Source organism: Drosophila virilis, chromosome 2, assembly GCF_030788295.1.
Source record: "Drosophila virilis strain 15010-1051.87 chromosome 2, Dvir_AGI_RSII-ME, whole genome shotgun sequence".
NCBI classification, from domain to species: domain Eukaryota; kingdom Metazoa; phylum Arthropoda; class Insecta; order Diptera; family Drosophilidae; genus Drosophila; species Drosophila virilis.
The window spans coordinates 27,569,625-27,593,389 of NC_091544.1; the positions used below are offsets into that span (position 1 = coordinate 27,569,625).

The 23,765-nt window shown below is 38.1% G+C and overlaps 1 protein-coding gene across 2 annotated transcripts in view; it reads right to left on the reverse strand.

Annotated features, from left to right (window-relative positions):
* The window catches only part of timeout (circadian regulator timeout), an 83,208-nt gene that overhangs the window by 47,375 nt on the left and 12,068 nt on the right, over positions 1 to 23,765 (reverse strand). For both annotated transcript variants that reach the window (XM_002056139.4, XM_070206751.1), the window contains exons 6-11: positions 22,811 to 22,934; positions 21,723 to 21,889; positions 12,504 to 12,684; positions 10,032 to 10,165; positions 9,884 to 9,964; positions 5,036 to 5,136 (exon numbers count right to left, since the gene is read on the reverse strand). In XM_002056139.4, coding sequence (XP_002056175.1) covers positions 5,036 to 5,136; positions 9,884 to 9,964; positions 10,032 to 10,165; positions 12,504 to 12,684; positions 21,723 to 21,889; positions 22,811 to 22,934 — 788 coding nt within the window. The remainder of the gene's footprint in view (positions 1 to 5,035; positions 5,137 to 9,883; positions 9,965 to 10,031; positions 10,166 to 12,503; positions 12,685 to 21,722; positions 21,890 to 22,810; positions 22,935 to 23,765) is intronic.

The window sequence follows — 23,765 nt, forward strand, 5'->3', positions numbered from 1 at the left end:
TCCAACATTATTCGAAATGTCATTGCCGCCAGCTGTGGCCAACTCTCTGGAGAAATGCAGCTGTCTTTTTTTTCCTACCACCTGAGCAGGTGAGGCTCCAGCCAGTTTACAAGTTTTTGTGTGCCACAAAGTTCAAGTAAACATTTTTGGCAACATTAAAAATTAATATATTTTTGAATTAGTAAATAAAGAATGAGATAGAAAATAAGAGAAAAGTACAATTAAATTTAAGGAATTTATAATTTATGTACTAAAAAATAATAAAAAAAAACTAGAAACCGAAGAATAAATACCCTTATAATAGCGTCATAACAAAATGTAGTTTAATATAAGAAATAACGAATATAATAATATTGAACAGAAGTCAGATCTGAAGGACAAAGTAAGTGGAATAGAATAGAACAAACTGAAAAAAAAATATAAATATATTTTTGGATAAAGAAAATCCGCAACTAAGCCCGAACCAAAACATTTTTGTACCTCGAAAATAAAGAAAAATACTTTTAAGACAATGCATAAAAATAAATATACTTAATTTTATTATTGATTAAAAGTACGGAACCTTTTATAAGATTTATGGGTATTTACCAGCCAATTTGTTTAAACACATCACTGTTATTGCAGCTAGTAAAATCATTAATGCATTGATTAGAACAACACAATTTAAATCCCCGACAAGATATGAGAACAAAGCCCTAACCCAATGATCATAAACAAATTGAAGCTATTAAGAGCCAAAGGGGCAGTAGAAACTTGGCCATGGCAAAGCCTCAACTGAAATCTGTGACAAGTCAGCGCCAGTTCGTGTCACCTAATTGAGTAAGTATCCTTGCCGGACCCGGCAAATGGGTATCCTTGTCTGCTACTGCTCCAAGTACAAGCACACACACTCACACACACACACACACACGCGCATACATTCGTGCTAGTAAGTGGCTTTAGCTTTAGCTGTGGCTGCGGCGTTCCTTTCCAACTGTGGCAGCAGTTGAAGCTGTGTCAAGTTGCAAATGTACTGGGCGTGTGTGTGTGTGTGTGTCGTACAAGCGTGTTCTGTGTATATTTTATTTGTTTTTATTGTATTTTATTCGCTCCTTTTTCAACAACAACACGCGCACTTTTGTGTTGTTCTTGGTGAGTTTTGTTCTGTGCTTTTGTTTTTATTTGTGTTCATAACATAAACTTTGTATTTTTATGCGAGACAAACGACGACAGAGCAAAAGGACTCTTGCAGGACAACGAGGCGACCAACTTGTTTGCGTTGGGAAATCAGTTAAGAACTTGGCTTGAAATGTACATATATACATATATACATATACTCCACACGCTGCTGTCTACTGTTAGCACTCTGCACTTTTTCTTTACCACTTGAGTGGATTTTTGTGTTATTTTTGCGTGCTGATTTAACTCGGGCACTTCACAGGACGCGGCGGGTGGGTACACGGCATTATCATCACTTATTATGCGCGCCACAAATCGAAATCAGCAAAGCGACTTGATTAAGATTTAACTAAGCGTGTGGCCCGCTGCCTGTCATGGGCCAAATTCAATTCAATTCAATTGAAATGGAAATTAAAAGTGAAACAATGCACAATACTAACACGCACACACACGCACAGCACAGGCAACAATAGGCAGACGCCATAAATAATTTTAAATGCCAGTTCAGCTTTTATTTGCCTGAGTGAATAAAAAAAGAAAAAAAAGGACTGGGCAAACAAGCATCGCGAAAAAAAAACAATGTTAATTAAACGAAAACCACAGGCCACTTGCAACATGCAGTTTGTGGTCGCTGGTAATTAATAAAATCCACGTCGGCACAAAACGCGAACACAGACTGATCAAAGGACACTTTGGGGACCTGGCGACGCGTCTCTCCCATGGCTCCACATTAGCTGCATCATTTAATATTTCTATTATTCAAATACCCTAGAGTATAAATAAACATAAAACGGCTTATTGTTAATGGTATTAAATATATTTAAATGAATTCATGAGTATACTTTATGTAGAGCTGGACGTAGGTCGTGTTTGAGCATTGAGCATTATGCTTAACACGAAGCCGAACACTAACGAAGTTTATGTTCTCACATTTGCAGCATAAAATAATCATCTAAATAGAATATGTAAATATGCTTTTGAAATATTGAAATATTTTATATATAAATATATTTATGAGTATAGGTGCGCATGTGTTGTGTTTTTCCAATCGGATTTGAACAGATTTGCAGTACAAAAAAACCTCATATATACTGTGAGTCGTGTTTACCACAAGCCAGAATACGGATGTGTTTAATGAGCCTACATTAGCAACCATATTTAAAATATATGTTATTAAAAACAAAAGGCCGTAAAGCATGTTTAGCCATGAAATTAAGATTGAACTTATAATATCGTTTTAGATATACATTTAATATTATTTAGTGTATGCTTGGAGTTTCGAAAGTCGGAAAACGTCTCTTTGCATCAAGCATAAGACCGTCATCGGCACGAAATACAAATTCAATTAAAATAATTCGTATAAAATCACATTTTTTACTCCAACACCGACACGCTTTAAAAACGTTTTTAATAAAGCTATCACGCACCCGTCTCTATAAAAATTTCAGTGGATAAGAATATATCTTGTATATTTTCACACTTGTGTATCGTATTATTTATCCACTTTTATTGTGCTCTATTTATTTATTTATTTATTAATTTTTTTTTTTTACTTTAAACTCCGCGTTTTTAAAACAACTATGAACGATTTTCATATTTGTTTATTATGATAACGAAATTTTCATTACCAGATTATCTGGCTGAAAGGGTATATTGGGATATTGGAAAATCGGCATTTAGTTAATTGAAACAGGGCATTTCGTAGTCACGCACACTTGTCCAATAAATATTGCTCTGTTTTTTATGCCTGGAACACAGACATGTATGTAGATTGCACATTTTTATAGTCGGGTTACTGTCAACCGACCATCAATCTATTGGCTGCCTGAGGGCGTTAAGCTGGCCAGCAAATCCCCCCATCGCAACAGTTAGAAGGCGGCGCGGTTTTTGTCTGGGGCTTAACGAGCTCAACGCTTAAAACAATGACGCAGACACAAAAGGGTTCGCAACGCTTTGAGCTAAACGTGTTCTCTTTCATCTGGACAATCGGACGCAAAGGACAGTTTAGCCCGGCGCTTCAAGGCACAGACAGCAGCGGTCTAAACAATTTCAGGCTGCATAGACTCTTTTTTAGCCGGTTATTAATTAAATGCATAAAATTAATTACTCTTACAGGATTATATGATATAAGTGCAAGTAATTAGGTGTTATATTTCAATTTGTTTTTCTGTTGCTATAGAAAATTAAATACTGGCAGCAGCTCTTCAGCATATAATACGGTAGATAAAGATTATTAGATCGACAAAACATGTTGTTCTTATCACACTCATAACCCAAGCTGGAAAGTCCTATTTGATGATAATTGCATAGTAGGGCATTATTTTAAATTCCAATCAGTTATTTTAGTTGCAGCGTAGTGGACAGTAAATTTGGGCTGCGTATACATACATGCATATAAATATGCAAAAATATATACACATGTACATGCGTACATATGTGCCCACATACTTGTAATTGATGCATGAGAATCACAGAGTAGGACGATATTTCCTTGCGTATACATACAAACTTACATGCGAAATGTCTATTTAAGAAGAAATTATCCTACAATTTATGGAAGTATATAATGTAAAGACTAATAAAAATGTATTATTATAAAAGCTCCTTTTAAAACACTTTAACAACGAAATCATAAATTATCCGAACAAAAAATAAAAAAGGTACAAAGAACAAAGATAATCTGCAAGGTGCAGCAAAGCTGAAAACTTTGCCGTTGCTAAGGTCTTTTCATTGCACAATCTTCCCCCTAAAGTATTATCTGTATGCAGCATATATGCTCGTATTTTATGGAAAAAAAAAAAAACTGTCAGCCATGGATGTGTTTTAAAATGCTTGTCAAAAACTTTGCTGCCAGGTGTGCAGCAGCACAGCAACTGCATCGACAGCGATAAGTCATATAGAATATAACCATATATGTGGCATATAAATATATATGTGAGTGTGAGTGGCGTGTGGCAACTTTGAGATGCAGATAAAAAACAAAAACCTGAAAATCGCTGGAAAATTGAAAAGTCATGTCAGCGTGTTGAGTTGCGTAACCCAAGCAGAATATTGCCATGGGCCAAGGAAATGGACAGTAAATTGCGAATGTTGCCTAGACATTTCGAATTGAACGAAGCGACAAGGCAAACAACAAATTTTACAACCCAATGCACTTGGCAGAGCATCCAACGCGATGAAGAAAAAAAAACAACAACAAACTGAAAAAACAATTACGCGTTTAATATATTTTCATTTGGCAGAGCAGAGTCTCGCTTTTGACTACTGAATTACAGAGCTCGGCAAATGGCAAATGGTTGGGGCTGGAGCAGGGGCAGAGGCAGGCGCTGGGGCAGCTGCTGTGCATTGGGCAGTCGTCCTGTGCTGCCATTTTTTACTTTTAATGAAGCGCAAGAATTTCTGCTGGATAATTTGTTAAGCGCGGGACAGCCAAAAGGCAAAAAGCCAAAAGGAGCCAGCGCAACTTAGGACGGAGCAGCCGACACACTGCAACAAGGATACAAACTGGGGCAGAGAAGGTTAAGGGACAGAGATTTAGGCAAAGAGACAAAGAAAGAGAGAGGGAGAGAGAGAGAGAGAGTAACACGCCATTGCTAAAAGTTTGCGCTATAATTTGGCTTATTTGAGCCAACAAATTTATAGGGTAGAAATGCAAAATAGAGCACTAAAATTAGCTAGAGAAATGCGGTAGCTAGAGAGAGAGAGAGAGAGAGAGAGAGCCGAAACACTGCAAGATAAATGACACCCAAATGCCAAGTGGCATATTTTCATTTTTAATTAAAAGCGCGACCAGCATGTCGCTTTATAATGCATAACAATAAACCACAATTAACAAGCTGAAATCAGCATCTAGACCTGTTTCCACTCAAGCACTCACCTGTTGTAATGTTGTGCATATAAATCTCACGCAACAACAACAATTCATCCTCCGGTGCCGCTGTGTATGACCCAAAAACGTCCTCCTCCGGCCAGACTTCCCTGTTAGATTAGAAAATAAAACTTTAGTGCCAAATGAAAATAAAATTCGATAATGATATGGTCATAGTTATACATAAAGATAAAGTTAAGTGTTCTTAAAATGAGTAACTAGGCATGGTTTTAGTTTCCATTACCAGGAGCAGCCTATAAAAGGCATAAATCGATCCAATTAAAATCTTGCACAACGATAAAAGTCTACCTTCAGCCGTGGCCTATATTCCATAACAACTGACGCGATTTCAGATACCAAAGCAACAACATCAACATTAATAACATCAACAAGAAGAGCACTTAAACAACGACAATAACCAGCGTCCACGTCATGTTGCTCGACGCGGATGCAGGGCACGCAACAAGCGAAGCTTTTAGCTTTCACAGAATGAAATTGATGCGCTTAAAATTGCGTTAAAATTTGTGTTGCACACATGCACACACGCACACACGCACACACAAAATGGAAAGCTCAGCTAGTGGCAATGGCAACTTCTTGCGTCACGTGTTTTGTGCGCACCGTGTTGCACTTGGGGCCAAATTTTTGGTGCAACACACAAATAATCCTTGCGTGCCGCTGCTGTTGCAAGCGGCTATGTATGTGTGTGTATGCTGCACTCACCAGTTGCAGACTCTGCGTCGTTGTCGTTGCTGTTAATTTAATATTTGGAAGCAGCTTAATATACAACTCGCCCACAGATAGAAGGAGACTAAAATAGCGCGAGAGGCTAAATAGAGAGAGAGAGAGAGAGAGAGAAAGACAGAGAGAGGGAGTGCGAGGCATTCATGTGGTGGCAACATGCTTGGCATCGGTTGCTGCGTCTCTGGCCATATCGGTGGCAAACAGGCAGCGTTGCAGCTTTGGGGCCATTTCAAATGGATGGCATGTTGCTGCGTTGTGTTTGCTGGCGATAGCGCAACTTATGTTTGCCACCGTCGAGAGCCAATAAATTGACAGACATGCCACACGCCACACGCCACACACACACACACACTTACACCCACAAACTCACGCACACCTCTCGGTCCCGCAGCAACACATAAAAACTATTTTATACATTTTTGCATAACAAATAATTTACCCATTTTGCTGGGAGTTGTGGGGGCCTCCCATGTTGGCAAGAATAATGGCCAACTGCTAATTGCCGCTGCAAGGATGCTGGCCAGCATTACGGATTCATTCGAAACTTATGCCACATAATTTATGCACAACTTTTGCGCTTTGACTGTTTAATAACAACAAACCTGACAGCCTGGCCAATTAGTGGCTTTCTGTGACAGATTCGTGCCCCAAAATATGGTTAATTATACAGCCAGGTATATCAAATGTGGCTTATTTGTGAAATCGATAAAGTAGGGGCTGTCTGTACAGTTTAAACGCATCGAGTTCAACCCATAATTGTGCCTAGTGCTACAAATGTGGGCATACATATATCTATATATAATTAAACGACTTCAGAGAATCAACCAGCTAAATGGACTGTGGGCGACAAGTGTAACTGTCACAAATGTGACCATGGAAGCCATAAGAATTGATTAGCAAGACTGAACAATATATAGAGTGATCGACTAGAATCTTACCTGTAGCTAAAGTATTTTGTGTTATCGATGAAAAATATTAATGCCCTATATGCTTTCTAACTCTGCTTCACTGCACTGAAAAATTAGGTCATAGCTAATACGAATTTAAGGTGTTTAGAAACTCTTTTTTCAAAACATTTAATTAATTCACTTATTTATTAAACTAAAACAAATAAAGTTCAGTTAAAAAGAAAAAAAAAGAACAATAACAAAAAGGAAAAAATACTCATTTTTTTATAACCTAAGCCAATTATCTAATCAGGCTACCTTGTCTAATCAGGTCTAACGCACTGCCGAATACCCTATACTCAAATATTATGCAAGAAACGAAGATTTCTTAAGCTCTGAATCTGAATTATTATTAATCTTATTTCTTAAAAATGAAAATTACATAGATATGAGAAAAATAAAAAAAGGCAAACTTTTATTTTTTGTTAAAAATCACAAATCATAATATAAAAAAATCAATTTTCAGTTTTATATTGCGATTTCTTGGAAAACTTCTAGCAGAACCCGATAAATTGGTTAAACGTGCTCTACAATTCAGCTTAAGAGCTTTAAATGCAAAATAGAGACTGTCAACATTGCAACATTGCTAAATAAGCAAAGAAGCAGCTGCAGCAACAGCAACAACAACCACAGACCCTGCTGAACATAAGCTTAGTTAAGAGGCAACAGGGCCAATGCCGCTGCGAAAGGGTGTGAGAGGCGTGGAGTGGGATGGAAGTGGGTTTGGGCACGGAATAGCCGACTGAAAGTTGCAGCTTAAATGAAGTTTGAATAAACATTTTGCGCATTTACTTCACTTAAAAGTTTTTCAAGCTGACATTTCTGTGCGCCAGCCGCCGGGCGAAGAAGCAAAAACCAAAACGTTTTCAGTTTCATTTTTTTTTGCGCTCCTTTTTATTTCGTTATTAAAATGGAAACCAAAAAAAAAATAGAAATGAAACCAAACAAAAATAAATATTTCTATATGCATGGCATAGTATGACTTGGCAAGTATCTAAAAATGCTGGGCAAACACAGCCGCGCGCACACAGACTTGAAGTCTTGGGGGCAAGAGCTAGCTGGCACTTATATGCCAGCCGAAACACATATGTATGCAGAGCATTCGTTTGTTCATTTTCGTGTGTGTGTGTGTGAGTATAGAGTTCCATACTCTAGTTTATTTGCAATATTTTGTTTACCCAAAAATTCCTCGCAAAGACAGCAAAAAACATTTACAGCATAACTCCCCACGACCAACCGCAAGGACCTGGAGTGCAAAAAGTTGCAGACAAAAGGCAGCCAAGTGGGTGCGAGTGGCTGCAAGTGGGTGCGCTTTCAGGGTCTATGCATATCGCATTTTAATTTATTAGCACAAAAACCGTCTAGACCTTTTTAAGCTGCCTGCAATGGCAGCAGCAGCAGCAACAATGCCAACAAGAACAACTGCAGCTTCATACATTTTAATGCAACAATTTCTTTGGTAACAATTAAAATGCACATAAATTTAAATGAAGCATTACAATGAGAAAATTGCGTATACGCCATGTAAAGCACGCGACAATAGCATTGGCTATACAATTAAGAGCATCTTAAATTCTATTGTCCCGTTCCAATACTTGACGATTGACAAAGCTTTTATGCGTAGTTACAGAAACCGATACGTTTCCTAGACGTACATATACCCTTTAGCCCGGTATTGGACATTGATCTATTGATCTGTGTATGACACACAAAATGTGTTTTTAGCTCTAAAATAAATCGAGTTATGTTATCGACATTTATCGATTTGTGACATTGTTTTAGAGATTTTAAAACGCACGTAGGCTTGACGTACAGATACCCTGTAGCCAATGATGCTGATTGAGTGATTTGAAAATAATTAATGTTCGGTGATTGGCAATACTTTTATCAATACGGTTGCGCAATGTGCATCCATTTGTGTATGGGTTGTTTATGGCATGGTTGATTAATTAAAAGGGGGATAAACCCGGTTATTCGGGTAAAAAATACAAAACGTTTTGTTTCCAGGTCCAGTACTATTTTTCGATTTTTTAGCTTTTATGTGTAGTTGTATGGTGCATAAAAGCCTGAAAATTTCCGAGATATTTAATAATGCTTTCCCTTCAGTGTCGTACACTCTCACAGTTAACTATGCTATTTTAAACACATATTTCGGGAAAGAGTATTCAAACGTGGTACACCGCACTTAAGCTATGTAATTGGGCTCTCAGAAACTCAGACAGCAATTGCGTTCTTTGACACAGCATGATGTTCGCAAAGAAATTCTCAGCATAGTGGCCCAACGTGCATCATGTTGAATATTTTAATGATGTTGATAAATAAATGAGTTGGAAATATTTAAGTTAAATTTTGATTGCTGCTGCCAGTCAACGACAACAGCCTTTGACATCGGCGTCATCTCACATCTTGTGTGTGGGGGGAGACGGTCGTTTGTTGTCTGTACAGTTAAAATGTTGACGCGCAAGAAGGTAAATTATTTATTTTCACGTAATTTTCCTCAGCACAAACAATAAACATTGGGGGCTTTACATAATTGAGCTGGCAATTAAATCGAAAGGATGCCGCCTTGAACCCAACTCTGATACAGCAGCCAAGCGGGAGCCAAAACCAGTGACACAGTTGATGGCACATAATGAGCGGGAGGAGCGACAGAAGGAGACCAAATTCCGTGCCCTGGCATTATCTGTCGTCGCCACAGCCACCTGGCCAGTTGAAGCCCTGCCGGGCTGCGGGCGTGCGCTGCCTTAACAATAAATAAAAACTATTTAATTTAAGGACAGCAGCGAGCCTGAGTGAGAGGAAGCTGCTCGACCAAGGACAGTTTGCGCCAGAAAATTGCTGTGCAAAATATGAAATTCGCATATAAAACGGAAAACGCAAAGAACGATAAAAAAAAAAACGATACCAAAATAACAACAGCACAGAGGAAAATGCAACCCAACCCATTTACTTTTACCTGAGTTAATTTATTATGCGCATTTTCTTTTGTACATTGAAAGCGCTGGCGCACAATGGCTCACAGTCAATGTCAAGTTGTTAAAGGACGGAATTTTCAAAAGGATTAAGGGCTGCAAGTTGTTGCTCAATTTGAAGGTAGCGACAAGGACAGTGCCTCAATTCTCCCACGTGACAGTCGCCGGGACGAACTGACGCTCGGACCACTCACCTGGCAGCACGCAGCAATGCAATCGCCGGCTCCAATTTACCGTTACGCAGCAACTTATTTATGCGCATCATGCAATCCTCGCTGCAAGCACAAAGTGGATATATAGATAAAAAAAGAGAAAATTCCTGAATTATTCTGCAATACCAACCGTTGATCTTCGATGGACTTCTCCAAGGTGGCATCAAATGGCAAGGGATGCTGCTCCTTCGGCAATTGCAGATCTGTTGCAAGCAACAGACTAACTTCCGATGCCATTTCGGCCCATTTGCTAGAGAGTTCCTCCTGTAAGTGCACAGAATATACAATTGAAAAGAGAAACTGAGTGTATCTTCGGCACGCCAAAGATTTAATACCCTTATAGACATTTGCCTTACTGTTTTGGAGATATGTGAGAATAGTGAAGCTCGAAAGTGCGGAGTTTGTGAAAATATCTATAAATAAAATTTCACGGCGTTAGCTTTACAATTGAGAGAGACTAGTTCGCATAGAAACAGACAGACATGGCTATCAACTCGGCTGTTGATGCTGATCGAGAATATACATTAAAGCTTTCTTTGGTGTAGAGGGTATTATATTTTTGCCATGAAATGTGTAACGCATGGAAGGAGACATCTCCGACTCCGTCTGTACGTCTGTCAGTTTCTATACAAACTAATCTCTCAGTTTTAAAGCTATTGTCATGAATCCTTGCAGAAGTCCCTCTTTCTGTTGTCAGCACTTTCTCATATAGCTGTCACAGAAAAGATCGGTTGAAAATGAAGTTCTTAAAGGAAAAACTGTATTACATACGGGCGAAGTATCTGCAAGTGTATTAAATCCTCTGGTCTGTCCTCCTGTCCTTATCGAGCATGTTAACAATGTGATTTCTATCGATGGCAAGCCCATTGGCCCATTGTAATTCCATACTTCATACTACATATATATTAACCATAAATACAAAATTTATATTTTTTTAAATACACTTTTTTTCGAACATAATTGCCATTGCTTTATAAATATCATTTTTATTTATTTTATTATACGGTTTTTTCTTCCATTTTTTTCTTGTTATTTTAACAACATTTATAGAAAACTGTGCAGACAAAAGCTGTTTAATATTTGTGAATTCGTGCGTGAACCTTGTTTGTTGGCACTTTAACAAATGCCGCTTGTTCGAATTTTACAAATTAATTGACGCACAAATTGCGTGTGCGAGGCTGTGTGTGTGTGTTGCGGTGTGTGTGTGTGTGTGTGTGTGTGTGGATAACAAAGCACAGGAAAACCCATGCAACGGCTGTGCAAATAAATATGTCAAAAATTAGCACAGTTAAAGGTTTTCATAAAAAACACGAGCACATGTCCGTCCGGAATCCGGACCACACACAAAATGGCGGCCACAGAGCCGCACAATGCAAACTGCTAGGTAGCTGGGGGTCGGGTGTTTAAAGGGGGTGTAGAAAAACTGCCAAGTGTTGGCATTGGCCGGAAATCACGCTTGATGGCGCTGCCAACGCGCCAAAATGTTTAAAAGCGAAAATAGAGCTGCTGAAACAATGGCAGAGCTTGGTCTGAAGAGTTTATTATGCATGCAAGAAAAACGAAATGCAAATACCCTATACAGTGTATAAAAGTGTTGTTGCACAGACTTTAAAATATGTATTCGTTGTTAATTGCTGAATATTTTCGACTGCATGCATGTTGTTGTTGGTAGTTCTGAGCGGAACAATCGATGTAGATTGAACTAATGGTATCATATTTCGCACGTAGATTGATATCGCACACAGATTGACCTAAATGGTATCATATTTTGCACGTTTCTTGACGTCCCACTAAATGTGCGGCTTTTTATCAAATCATATATCTCAGAACTATGAACACAACTTCGTTTTTCTTTGTGCAAAGCTCATGATTGAGATTTTAACTATATATAAGCCTAATGCAGAACTATCGATAATAATTATAATCAATACATTCGAAAATAAAAAGGTGATTCTTATAAATCTACTGTAAGATATTGCAGCTCATGTCCAATACTGCTATGAGACTATCGTTAGATGAACCTATCGATAATGTGATAGTCGTTAAATATATCGCTTGTGTAGTAGTCAAGTTTATAGCCTGCAGTTGAGAGTCAAGTAAAAATTGTATTTAATCTGTATTAAGTATTCGAGTGGACTCTAATATACTTCGACATTTTAAAATAAATTGCATATAAGATTAATGCCAATTGGAATGTGTACAAAGCACTCGCCGTAATAAATGGCAAAACTGACTAGAACATAAATAAATAAAGAAGCCGGCAATTAAATGCAACCACCAGCCGCGTTGTCGCTGCGTCGGTGGCGAACTTTATTTTATTTTAACCATATTTTCAGTCAATTAAATTTCATGATCAAACCTATAAATCTTGCTCGCGCCAGCTGCTCTATACTATACGACAATTGTTTTTTGACCCGACCAGTCGCTGGGCGCTTTTGGCTATTTGTTTTAAATTTTATTGGCAATTTAGAGAATATTTTATAGCGCACACAGCGGGTGGGCAACACCCGCCACCAAGCCAAATAATGTCATTTAATGCAGAAATTTATTTATAAGCATTAAAAATTTCAATTCTCTTCGAAGCTTCAGTGTTTGAACTCACCTCCGTTGGCTGTGAGTGCTTTGACTTGCTGGCCTGCTGCTGCTTCTTCTTGCTGTTGCCAGCGTTGCGCTTGCCACCGCCGGCTCGCCGCTTGTCCTGGACAACAACTGCATCCTGACAGAAGCGCTCCATCATTTTAATAAATACATTTGCCGTTTCCACAACGTCACGTAGAAATACCCTGTCAGGGGTAGAGACTGGTTGGTTAGCAAATAAAATTATTGCATATGCATGCGGTAATTAAATTATTTATTTTATGTTGTAAAATTGAATTAAAAAACTATAAATAAAAAAAGTATATATATATATATATGTTTATGACCACACATGTTGAAAATTCAATTAAATGCGGCAATTGCATTTTATATGCACAACAATCTTTTCCCATAGACCTATAGATACAAAAGGTTAACATCCGATGCATTAAAAGAACAAAAAATAAACAATTTCACTAATATATATTTTCTATGGCCTTAGCTCAAAACAAATAACAGTCTGTTGCTGTTGGGGAGTGTGTGTAATGCGACATATAATTCAATTGTAGCCCAACCTTTGGGTGCTTCAAAATTCAAATGTTGGAAAAATCATGGAATCATATAATAGCTTCTGACCAGAAAATTTTATACATTTTATAAAAGTCGGTCAGATTTTACAAACATTTTACGTGAATTTGATGGCTTCTCAGTTAGAAAACAATAGAAAGTATTTATCATAACTTTATTAAGAAGATGTTCTTATATCCGATGGGACACCCCAAAGGGACTGAAATTTCAACACGACCTTTATCGTAGCTATAAAAAATATATATATATGTATTCATCTTCCCAACAAATTCTAGCCAAACGGCTGCTGTGAAAATTTATTGAAAATCATCGACCACATTAAAACAGCTAAGCGCAAGCAACCACATTTTAGACCCCGCCCTGGTCCTTTGGCAACTTTGAGCCTAACTTAACTAGCCCAACTCAATTCAAAGGACGTCGTTGACTGATGATGTAGCCATAGTCATAGCCATTGCCGTTGCCGTTGGCCCTGTCAATGCCGATGACGCCTCCAATTAGCAAATTAACCTTAAAAGGGAAATTGGGAAGAAGAAAAAAAAGGGGAAGGCAACAGGATGTCAAAATCAGCTGCCGCGCAGCCGACAACTGGCAAAACTTTAGCATTGTTTTTAACCAAACCGAGAATAAAAAAAAAAAACGAGCAACGAAAAATTACCGAATAAAAAGCCAACGTCATTGTGTACGTCAATTTGTTAAAATGATTGATTGCCGTTTGAATAATGAAAATCGCGCGCGTCATAGAAAAGGACAATGCGAACAAGGCTAAGCACTGGCAGCGTTTATATGATAGGCTACAAAATGCCCATTGCCTAAAATTTGGGCATAAAACAATTGGCTGTTAAGCGCACACACTGTTTATTATATCTAGCTACAAGCTGTACGTTATCTCTGCAACTCGGGTAGACAATCATTAGGTGCTTTTCGATAGTAAACGATAGTTAAATCGTTTGTCACAATCAATTGTTGCTGGCAATATTAAAAGGATATTAATGTTAGCAATTGATAACAATTGATTGTAGAAAATTCCGATTGGTATTATCGATCAAATATTCAAAAGCCGATTCTCAACTACGACCTTTATTTGGCAAATAATTGTTCATTTGATATCGATAGTGATCGATAGTCTCTTTGATTGTTATTTGCAACCATTGATAAAAAGTTACCGACTGCAATCAATTGCGTCTTCTTTTTCATTATTAGAGTTTTGTCGATATCATAAAATATTTTCCACAGAAATCTATAGTCCATTCGATTCATGCCGTACGATTATGAGTGCCCGTATCAACTGAAAATCATCAAGAGCAATCGCTCGCTTCTATCTATCTCTATCTTACATTCAAAAATATACTACTTACATAAACACTATTCAAGAATTATTTCGACTTAATTTAGCAGGGTATTCGAATGGCTAAATTGCCAAACATAATGATTGCCATAATGCGCTGAATACACGGCTATTGTTAAAATTCTCTCCAAACATGATTTTGCAATATTTGCATATGTGCCGATATATCCTTGTGTACGGAGTCCTTCGGCGCGCACTCTAATTGCCAGCCCTGATCGATTGCCGGCCCAACTGGCAAATATATGAAAAGTTAAAATAGTTCAGAGGTGTGAGCTACGTCAGTAAATACCCTATACTCCCGTTTAAGTGATTCGAATATCGCTGTACAATATTTTTCATCTGATGCCTACCTCCGCCTGTTTGTCCCTGTTTATCAACATGTAGAGGGTATGAAAAGCTTTGCAAAAACTTTGCGACGTGTTGTCAGCGAAAATACAATTCCCAAAAAAGGTCGCCGCTCGACGCTACAGAGTTAAAAATTTATGCAAATTCATTGCGAATTTAAATAGACGCCGCTAGAAACTCGCAGAATAATCCGAAATGCGGTCAATATGCCACAGGACGAGCCTCCGAGGCTGTGCCAAGGGAAACGCATTTGTAATGAAATTCCCTGTCAGCATACACACCCTCACACAGCCACCCCACGCATACACCAAAACGCCTGCATACGTAGGTAGCAACAGGAATAAACATTTAGCCAACTTATAAAGCCAAATAAATCAACAATTTCGCAATAGAACATTAAAAGGGTATATCAAGAATAGCTGAATTAAAATATAATCTATTTTAAATACCCAGTCTACATTTAAAATGGGCAGAAACTAGTATAATAATATAATAATAATAATATTTTTAATATTGATAATAATATTTTTATTATTAATAATAGTAATTATTAATAAGAAAAAAATAATAATATTATTATTAATAAGAAAATAATAATAATAATAATAATAATAATAATAATAATAATAATAATAATAATAATAATAATAATAATAATAATAATAATAATATAATATAAAGCTGTGCAAATATATTTTACCGACAAAAAAAAAGGCATTTTCGATCCCAAAGGATATCTGAGACTAGAGCTGGCTGATCCTGAAAACGTTTCGTTAAGGGTATCTCCTAAGCGTGTACTCTCGATTAGTGCACTTTTAATTGTTATACGGTTTGATTGTGTTAACATAATTTTGCTTTTAGCATAGGAAATATTATAAATTTATTATTGTGCATTTTCTAAAACTTGTGTCAAAGGTGGCGCCTGCTATTTTCTAATAAAGTATCAGCTAATCGTGCCCTCTCGACTAATACACTTTAACTTCCAAGAAGGTTTCATTCTGTTGAAATAACTTTACGTTTAGCGAAAAATGTATAAGCTAATATATATATATATATATAAACTTTTATCAATCTTTAGGCAGGCATATACTCTACTTCAGGCATTTTTCAACACTAGTTATTATATTAACTGCCAATTATGCCCACTCCAATAGTGTACTATTATCAATCTTTACTAGCAAATTCAGACATTTTCCAACACTAAGTATCATAGGTAACGCCTGCAAATTTTCTGATAAAGAATCTGTATAACTTTCACACTCGAAAAGTCTACCCTTCTTCTTAGAAGGTTTCATTCTGATAAAAAAAAAATGGTGCCTTTAGCATAGCTCAGCTTAATTTAATTATTATCAATCTTTTAACACACGCGCTCTCTGCCTCAGTCATTTTCACTAGGTTTTATATATAGCGCCTGCAATTTGCTGATAAAAGGCAGCCTTTGTTCCTGAGCGTATGCCAGATAGTGCATGTGGTTCATCAAAACCACCCATTTGCATCGACTGTCCTGTTGATTATAACTCACATACAATGCAATCCATCCGCAGCAATTGCTGCACCTACCACAACGCTGTCAGTGGCTGCGGCAAGCGGTAAGTGGAGCGTAAAAATGATGCACAGTGATTTAATGTTGTGAAATACAAGGCACAGATTTAAATTGATTTAAGTATAGAAGTCTATCATTGATTTAATGTTGTGAAATACAGGGCACAGATTTAAATTGATTTAAGTATAGAAGTCTATCCTTATTACAAAAAGATGTAAGTTCTACTCAAGAACAACTAGAAAACTTCTTAATAAAACTCAGCAGAGGACACATAATCAAATACAGTAGAACATCCTTGAGAAATAACAAAAGAATAAATTGGTCAGTTGACGACTCAAAGTTTGAATCCTTTTAAGCAAGTTTTTAATCATATTAATTTAACCGAACTTTTTCTATTTTCCATATTTATTTATTTATTCAGTAACAGTATCGTTGATTTTGAGGTTCGAACGGGCAAGATTCAAGCCCAGTTTGCAGCCTAGATAAAGTTAAGATAGTGAAATTCTTGATAAGCTAAGTTCGAAGCACTCGCTGCATTTTTCAATTTTTAATGGCAAGGCCTCTGACTCAAATGTTCATTCTTTGCAAAGAAATTCGTAGAAAATTACGTTCCGATTCAGGTTTTGCTTCGGCTCATAGACATAAATTGGAGTTCCGATTCGATTAAACCCAGTTTACTGCCCCATTATTTAAATACGCACATAGTCTTTCGATGACACCTGAATGACTGTGCCCCAAGCTGGTTGGTTTGACTGAAAGGTGGAGGCGGCAGGTGCAACTGCTGCTGTTTGCTGACCGCAGCGCCAAGTAACCGCAGTGTGTAGAATGCGGGTGCAGCATTTGACTGAGAGGCACTGTATGCTGTGTGTGTGGGGCATAACAAATTGCATGCCACAAACCATTTTACAGGAGGCAGCAAATCGATTTCAGCTAACTTGCAACGATGCGACAATCATGCCACTCGATGCGCTCCCACACTCAAAGTGCCACACACACTTGCGCACATACACCCGCACACGTACGGTGCACTGAAACTCAAACTCATGTGTTGCCAAATGAGACAAAGATAAATCGTTAATAAATTATTTATAATTAATTTGTTATGCACGCGGTTTGTTGCTCGCCACGCATTGTTGTTGCTGCCATAGCGACTGCTGCTGCTTAATTTGATATTCGCGTTTACGCTGATTAAATGGACAACAGCAACAACAACAGCAACAGCAACAACAATACTGCCAACAATGTTGGGCAACGCATAGAATTAATTAGAAGACTTGGGCGTAAAGTGTGGTTGGATGGGTGGGTCGATGGGGTAAGTTTGAGCGCATGTTGAATAAATGATAAAATGTAATTGCGCTCAGTCGCAGGGCAAATGGTTAGCGAGCTCGCTGCTCGCTGCTCGCTGCTCGTTGCCATAAGACGTTTATAATGAAAATATTATTAATTATGACAGCAACACAACAGCAGCAACAGCAGCAGCAGCAGCAGCGGTAGCGGCAACAAAAACAATAACAACAACAACCACACAATGAGTGATGAGCGCTGATTGTAGCCACCCAACGCCAAGTCCAAGCCCAAACACCACCCAGCCACTACCTCCCACATTAGAAATGTGGCCCAGGCTCATAAATAATTCATGCGAATGCCGAAAGGCTTCAATTTCACAAGCACTCAAACTCTGATTGCAGCTCAAAAGGCAGCCGGCACTTACTTTTATCGCTAATTACAAAGATTAATTGAAAGCAATGTCTAAATAGGTTTGCATAATTCGCCAGTTAATATTTAATCGATCCATCTCATTTTTGACAGCTGCACTGCACTTTTGAGTGTCAACATTAACGCTTCAGTAACACGCCAATTGCCCCGCGGCAGCAGTCACCAGTCATCAGTTAATTTTGCTTAACGACTGACAGATACTCTTTAACTCGTTCGATAAAGTAAAGTCCACTTGGTCGTGCAAAACTGGAATGCAAATTTAATAAGTACTAGGAAACGAACCATTAATTTATTCAAATTGCAAAAAATAGCCGAATATTGAACTAAAACTTTATTTTTTCTCCACATGTGGTTTTTATTTTAAATCTCTAAAACTCTAAAGTAGAGGTCTAAAGGAGCACTAGAAGCTGTCAACACTTTATATCGCATGTGATCAAATACTTGAAATGTAGCTCCAGCCTCTCGCAATGTATTTCGCAATAAACTTCAACTGACGAGCGTTAAAATGTAGCCCGAGGTACAATTTGTATATTCTATGCACGAAATATTGAACTTGTTTTCGAAAAAATAGTGAAATTTTGTCAATAATATCGCACGTCACGTATCGCGTTTCCCAGTTGGAAAGCCTCAAACAGTGCATTCATCCGCGTCGAATCTGTATTTGTATCTGCATTTTCTCGATTGCCGCACTCTGTCAATTTCCTATTTGTGCGCTAAATTAATTTAGTCAGAGCTTTTGAGTACGCCGACTGCACGGCAATCCATCCAATATCTGTCTATATCTGTGTCCATCTCTTCATCGAGACTGACTCGTTGAACCCGAGCTATCATTGGCAACAGATTGCCAGCGATTTGTGTACAGAGCGCACAGTGGACCCAATTCATCGAATGAAAGTTAAATTATCCCAAAGTAATTCGATATTTTATCTTTGTTGAACTCTAACCAACCTTTGAAAATTTTAAGTTAAAGCTAGATTTTTTCATGGCAAATAAATGAAAAAGATCTTCAGATTCTTCAAAAAAAGTTCCCCTACAGATTGTGTCAAACATAAACAAGTAAGAGGTTCTAGTCCAGAGCTCCCAACTAGGGGATACCCTTAACCCACTTCTTCCAACATCAAATGCATATATATATTCTATTTTAGAAGTTATGTTATGTTTGGTAACTCTAGCTCTTATTATTTACCAAAATTGCACATAAAACAGGATATCGGAGACGGAGTTAGTTATCGATTATCGGAAACAAACTCGATCTGCGCAGGCACCAGGAGCACCTACATCTAAGTCTCTAGCTCTTATAGGTTCTGAGATCCTTGGTGCTGATCAAGATTATATATACTTTATGGGGTCGAAGATGCTTCCTTCTGCCTGTTACATACATTTGGATTTTGCACAAATACAATATTCCCCTTTACCCATTTTTAATGGGTTCAAGGTATAAAAATTCCAAATAATTGAGACACTTAACAAAAGTAAAAACAATGCCAGTGAACCGTTTACGAATGAGGTATGAGATGGAATCGACAAATAAAATGAAGCACAAAAAGTAACACTGAATATTAAATCTAGATTTAGTGCGGAATATCAAGTATAGAGCAAGAGAGCGCCAGTGTAAAACTTACGAAAGAGAGTAAAAAAGAAGAAATATATTTAAAACTCTAAGGAGAACGAAAGTCAACTGAGAGCGCGCTTATGAAATGTATTTTTGTTTTTTTATAAAAGCTGAACATAATCTTGAGCCATGTTTGAACAAATTAAAAATCAAACTCACATGAGACTTGAAGAGTTAATAGGGAAACGTAGTCTTTGGATTTAATATTGACTTTTGAAAGCTGAGTGGGCGGCGATGTGTGAGTACATTTTGGTAAATAACATGGCTGATTTCCCATGGTAGAAGTTTGCGTTTGTTTAGTTTTATTTGCATCCGTTGACTGTGTCTGTGACACAAAAACACACTTTCCAGTCATTTATTGCAGGTAGATAAGACTACGGCACATTGCGCCAGTTTGTTTGACAGACAAATTTGTGCATCCGTTTAGAAATATGCAAGTGGAATTTCGCTTTGCTAAAAATTCACATATGCAGCAACGAAAAATTGCAATTATCTAAATGGGATTCGCTCGGATATTTTAGCAAACAGAAAAAAAAAACTAAAAAATAAAAGCTTGGGGAGTGAAAACTAAAATTTCAAGCGTCACAACCTAATGGCAATTGAAAGTGCAGGCACGCGTTCGGTTCACAGTTACAGTAGCTGCCTCTTATCCACGATCCGGAGGGCTGCAAGAGGCGGCAGTTGAGCCACAGTTGAGTTATTTAGTGAAGTATCCAACCACCTGGCAAGGACTGTGTTGTTAATGAGTTTAAAAACTGCAGTACCTGTAAGTAGCTATGTAAATCAGTTAAGGGGTAGCAGCAATGTCGACCCTAACGGCTGCCAGTTACTAACTTGGCAATTAGAATGCAGCCCTGGTGCGAATCCCATACGAAAAACAAGATAGAGTGGTCTGGTCGAGAACGGTCGGCTGGGAGATACCCTGTGTCGATGGCCTCTCGTCAGATTAAACCGAACTGTCTTTCATATTTTTGGTGTTAATGCGATCTTTTTTAGGTCTCCCTAGCTCTGATAATTATCATGCTGTGTTAAAACCCCTCAACATCGATATATATCGATAAAAGTGATATAGGGAAGGAATCGGAAGGAAAAATAGATTATTGCGAGCTCGAACTCTAATAGTTTCCAAGAGTGACGCGTCCATACTGATAGTCAGGCTGATGCCCAAGGCCTTAACAGCTCAGCGTTTGATATCGAATACATATATATGTTTGGTGGATAAGAATAGATGCTGATAAAACTGCACTGGTTAGAAATTGTCTCATTATGAGAGTTTCGGAAATGGCGCACATAGGTATCAGAAGTTCTGTCATTCTAATACTTTTATTATTAAACTAGGGGCTGAAAGCGAAATCGACAGATAAGTCACTGGAAATGCTGCCTGCTACATACTTTGGCATCACTGCAATATGCCCTTTGCGATGAGTAGAGGGTATATAAACATGAGCTGCGTGCCACTGTCCCTACGTCTCTCTAACCTTCACGTCCCGCCCGCCAGCAAGTTGGCAAATGCTATAATTTTAATGCCAGAGCACGCGTGCAGCACATGCTTGTAAAATCAATTAAAGTTTTCGCCGGCTGCCGAAATTCAAAGCGCAACTAGTTCAGTTGTTGTTGCAGCTGCACACACACATACACACCAGTACGCACACCCACCAGCACACACACACACACACAGACAGACAGCTGCGCAAATAGCCAAACAAACATGCCAAGACTTAAGACAAAGGCATGCCGTCAAGACAAACAATGCCTGATTGTCGATTGGGTCGAAAGGTTTTAGCCAGGCACTGAGCTTAGAATTCCAGTTAGTAGCTGCATACATATTTTCGGGCTTAGCAGCAGCTTCAATTGGTAATCCTATTAAGCGTTAGCCTGTGTGTGTTTGCCTTAGTTATTTGTGACCATCTCATGAAAACGCAATCCTCCCTCAAGGAGCAGATAGCCAAGCTTAGCTAACGCCTGCCTTCTGCCTGCTGCCTAGTGCATGCTGCCTATTGGCATGCCTGGCAGTCTCTGTCTAAGTTATTTGCAATATGTGTTGAAGGGTACGAAGATAGTTATGCGGTTATGCGGCTGCGTCTTGGTTACTCACTTTGTGCTGTGCGCCTCATTGTAGTTCATTAACAAATGCAGTATAGTCTCCCGATACTCCAGCACATAGCACACATTGTTCAATAACATATCAAACAGGCCACGCGCGTTCACATCATCCTTCAGTTTCTGCAGTGCCAACAGGCTTTGCAGCAATTCCCGGAATGTCTTTAATTAAAACATAAATAAAAAAGAAATAAAATTAAATTAAAACAATATACACACATATACATATATATATGTGTATATATATATATATATATATATATATATACATATTGATGAAGTCTTAACGTAGCTGACAAACGTTTTAGTTATTTGAAGCATGCGTGCAAGTGTGAAATGCATTGCAATTAGTTGAACCAAATTAATTCAATTCAATAACAGATTATTCTCCCCAGCTTGCGGACCCAAGCTAACTGCCGGACTGCTCGAAGGCGTAGGAGATTATTTTATTAGATATGTCATAGTCCAGGGCACTAAAAGCTTTCAATTAATTTATAATCTTAGTTATTATTAATTTCCTTAGAATTGACCAATTGGTTTCATTAACAGTTTATACACTTAATACTTAAATTTTGCATAAGCTTTAGTGGCTATTAAATTAGACTTTTAATTGGCCTGCTTGCAACTTAGATTAAATATGAATCTTAACACATACAAACGAATTTATGAAGACAGAATATTTTTGTAATATTAATTATTCGCATTACGATCAAATCTTTTCTTTCCATGCAACGCCTGGTAGTTTCATATACCACCATATACGAAAAGTAAATTTCTCTTTGCCAACATTTCAAAATATTTAAGCTTGCTTTATAATCTCCAGTTCATACAAAACATTGTACAGAAGCAAGGGTTTTAGCTTCAATCGGAACATGTGGTTTACAACGAGGCTGGGCCGCAGCAGTTGGCAGTTGAAGTTGGCTTAAGCTTTAAGCCATGATTCAAGCGAGGCGTTGAGATTTTGTAAAGTGCACCCAGAAGTGCACTTACAGTGGCAAAGCCAAACAACAACAATGCACACACACGCACACACACACACTGAATTGTGATTTAAGCTTAGCTAGCTGCATTGCATTTACTTACCAGAAGGGCAACATGCAGGCGCTTGGCCCAGAGACGCGCCTGTTTCTTGTCGCACTGAATCATGTCCATGTCATGTTGCATGCGCGTCAGAACCCAGTGGAAACATTGCACGCTCAGCGACTCGCTGCAAAAGAAAACAAGCAAAAGAATAAAGGAAAATCAAATACATGAAAATGGCAAACAAAGGGTAAAACGCATGACTTAAAGACCTGCGAGCAAAACATTTGACTAACGAATTCAAGTTGACAGCGCAGCAGGGCAAGGCAGGTGAATAGTTTGCCATGTTGCACGTTGCTGTTGCAAGTTGCAGGCTGCCAGCTGAAGCACCGTGAAAAACTCATTAACAAAATTAATTTTTAAGTAGCGCTACAAATGAGTGGCAGCCTAAGTTGCCGGCCGAGTGGGCGTTGCCACAAGCTGCACGTTTGCTTGGTTTATGTTGAAGTTGTTGCTGCTGTTGCACCAAATGTTGCGGCTACATTTGCCTGCAAATTGGCAAAATTAGCAACGCGACGTCTGCTGCGACGGTCATTAAAGTTTGTGCACAATTGCAGAAGACGGCAGCACTTGAAAAGGCATTAAAATCAAATTAATTACAGTGTGCGCGACAGTCGCAACGGCAGCAGCAACTCAACTTAACAGAAATAAATAAATTATAAAATCAATAAAATTTCAAAAGGGCAAAAATGCGGCAATCGCTTAGAGGAAACAGGTGCGCATTTCTTTTTATTTAAACTTTCAAATCCAAGCTAATGACCCCACTTAATTAAGTATTTTATATACATGCTCACTCCACATTACAAGGCGATCAATCTGCCTGTCAAATTTAACAAGCACTTTAAGTCGCAATTATACTCTATTGCAGATTCTTGAGATTCTAGCTAATCTGTCTCTTACAATTTACAAACTAGGTTCTTCCTGTTAAATGTATAACATAAAAGAAATTTGGCGTTGC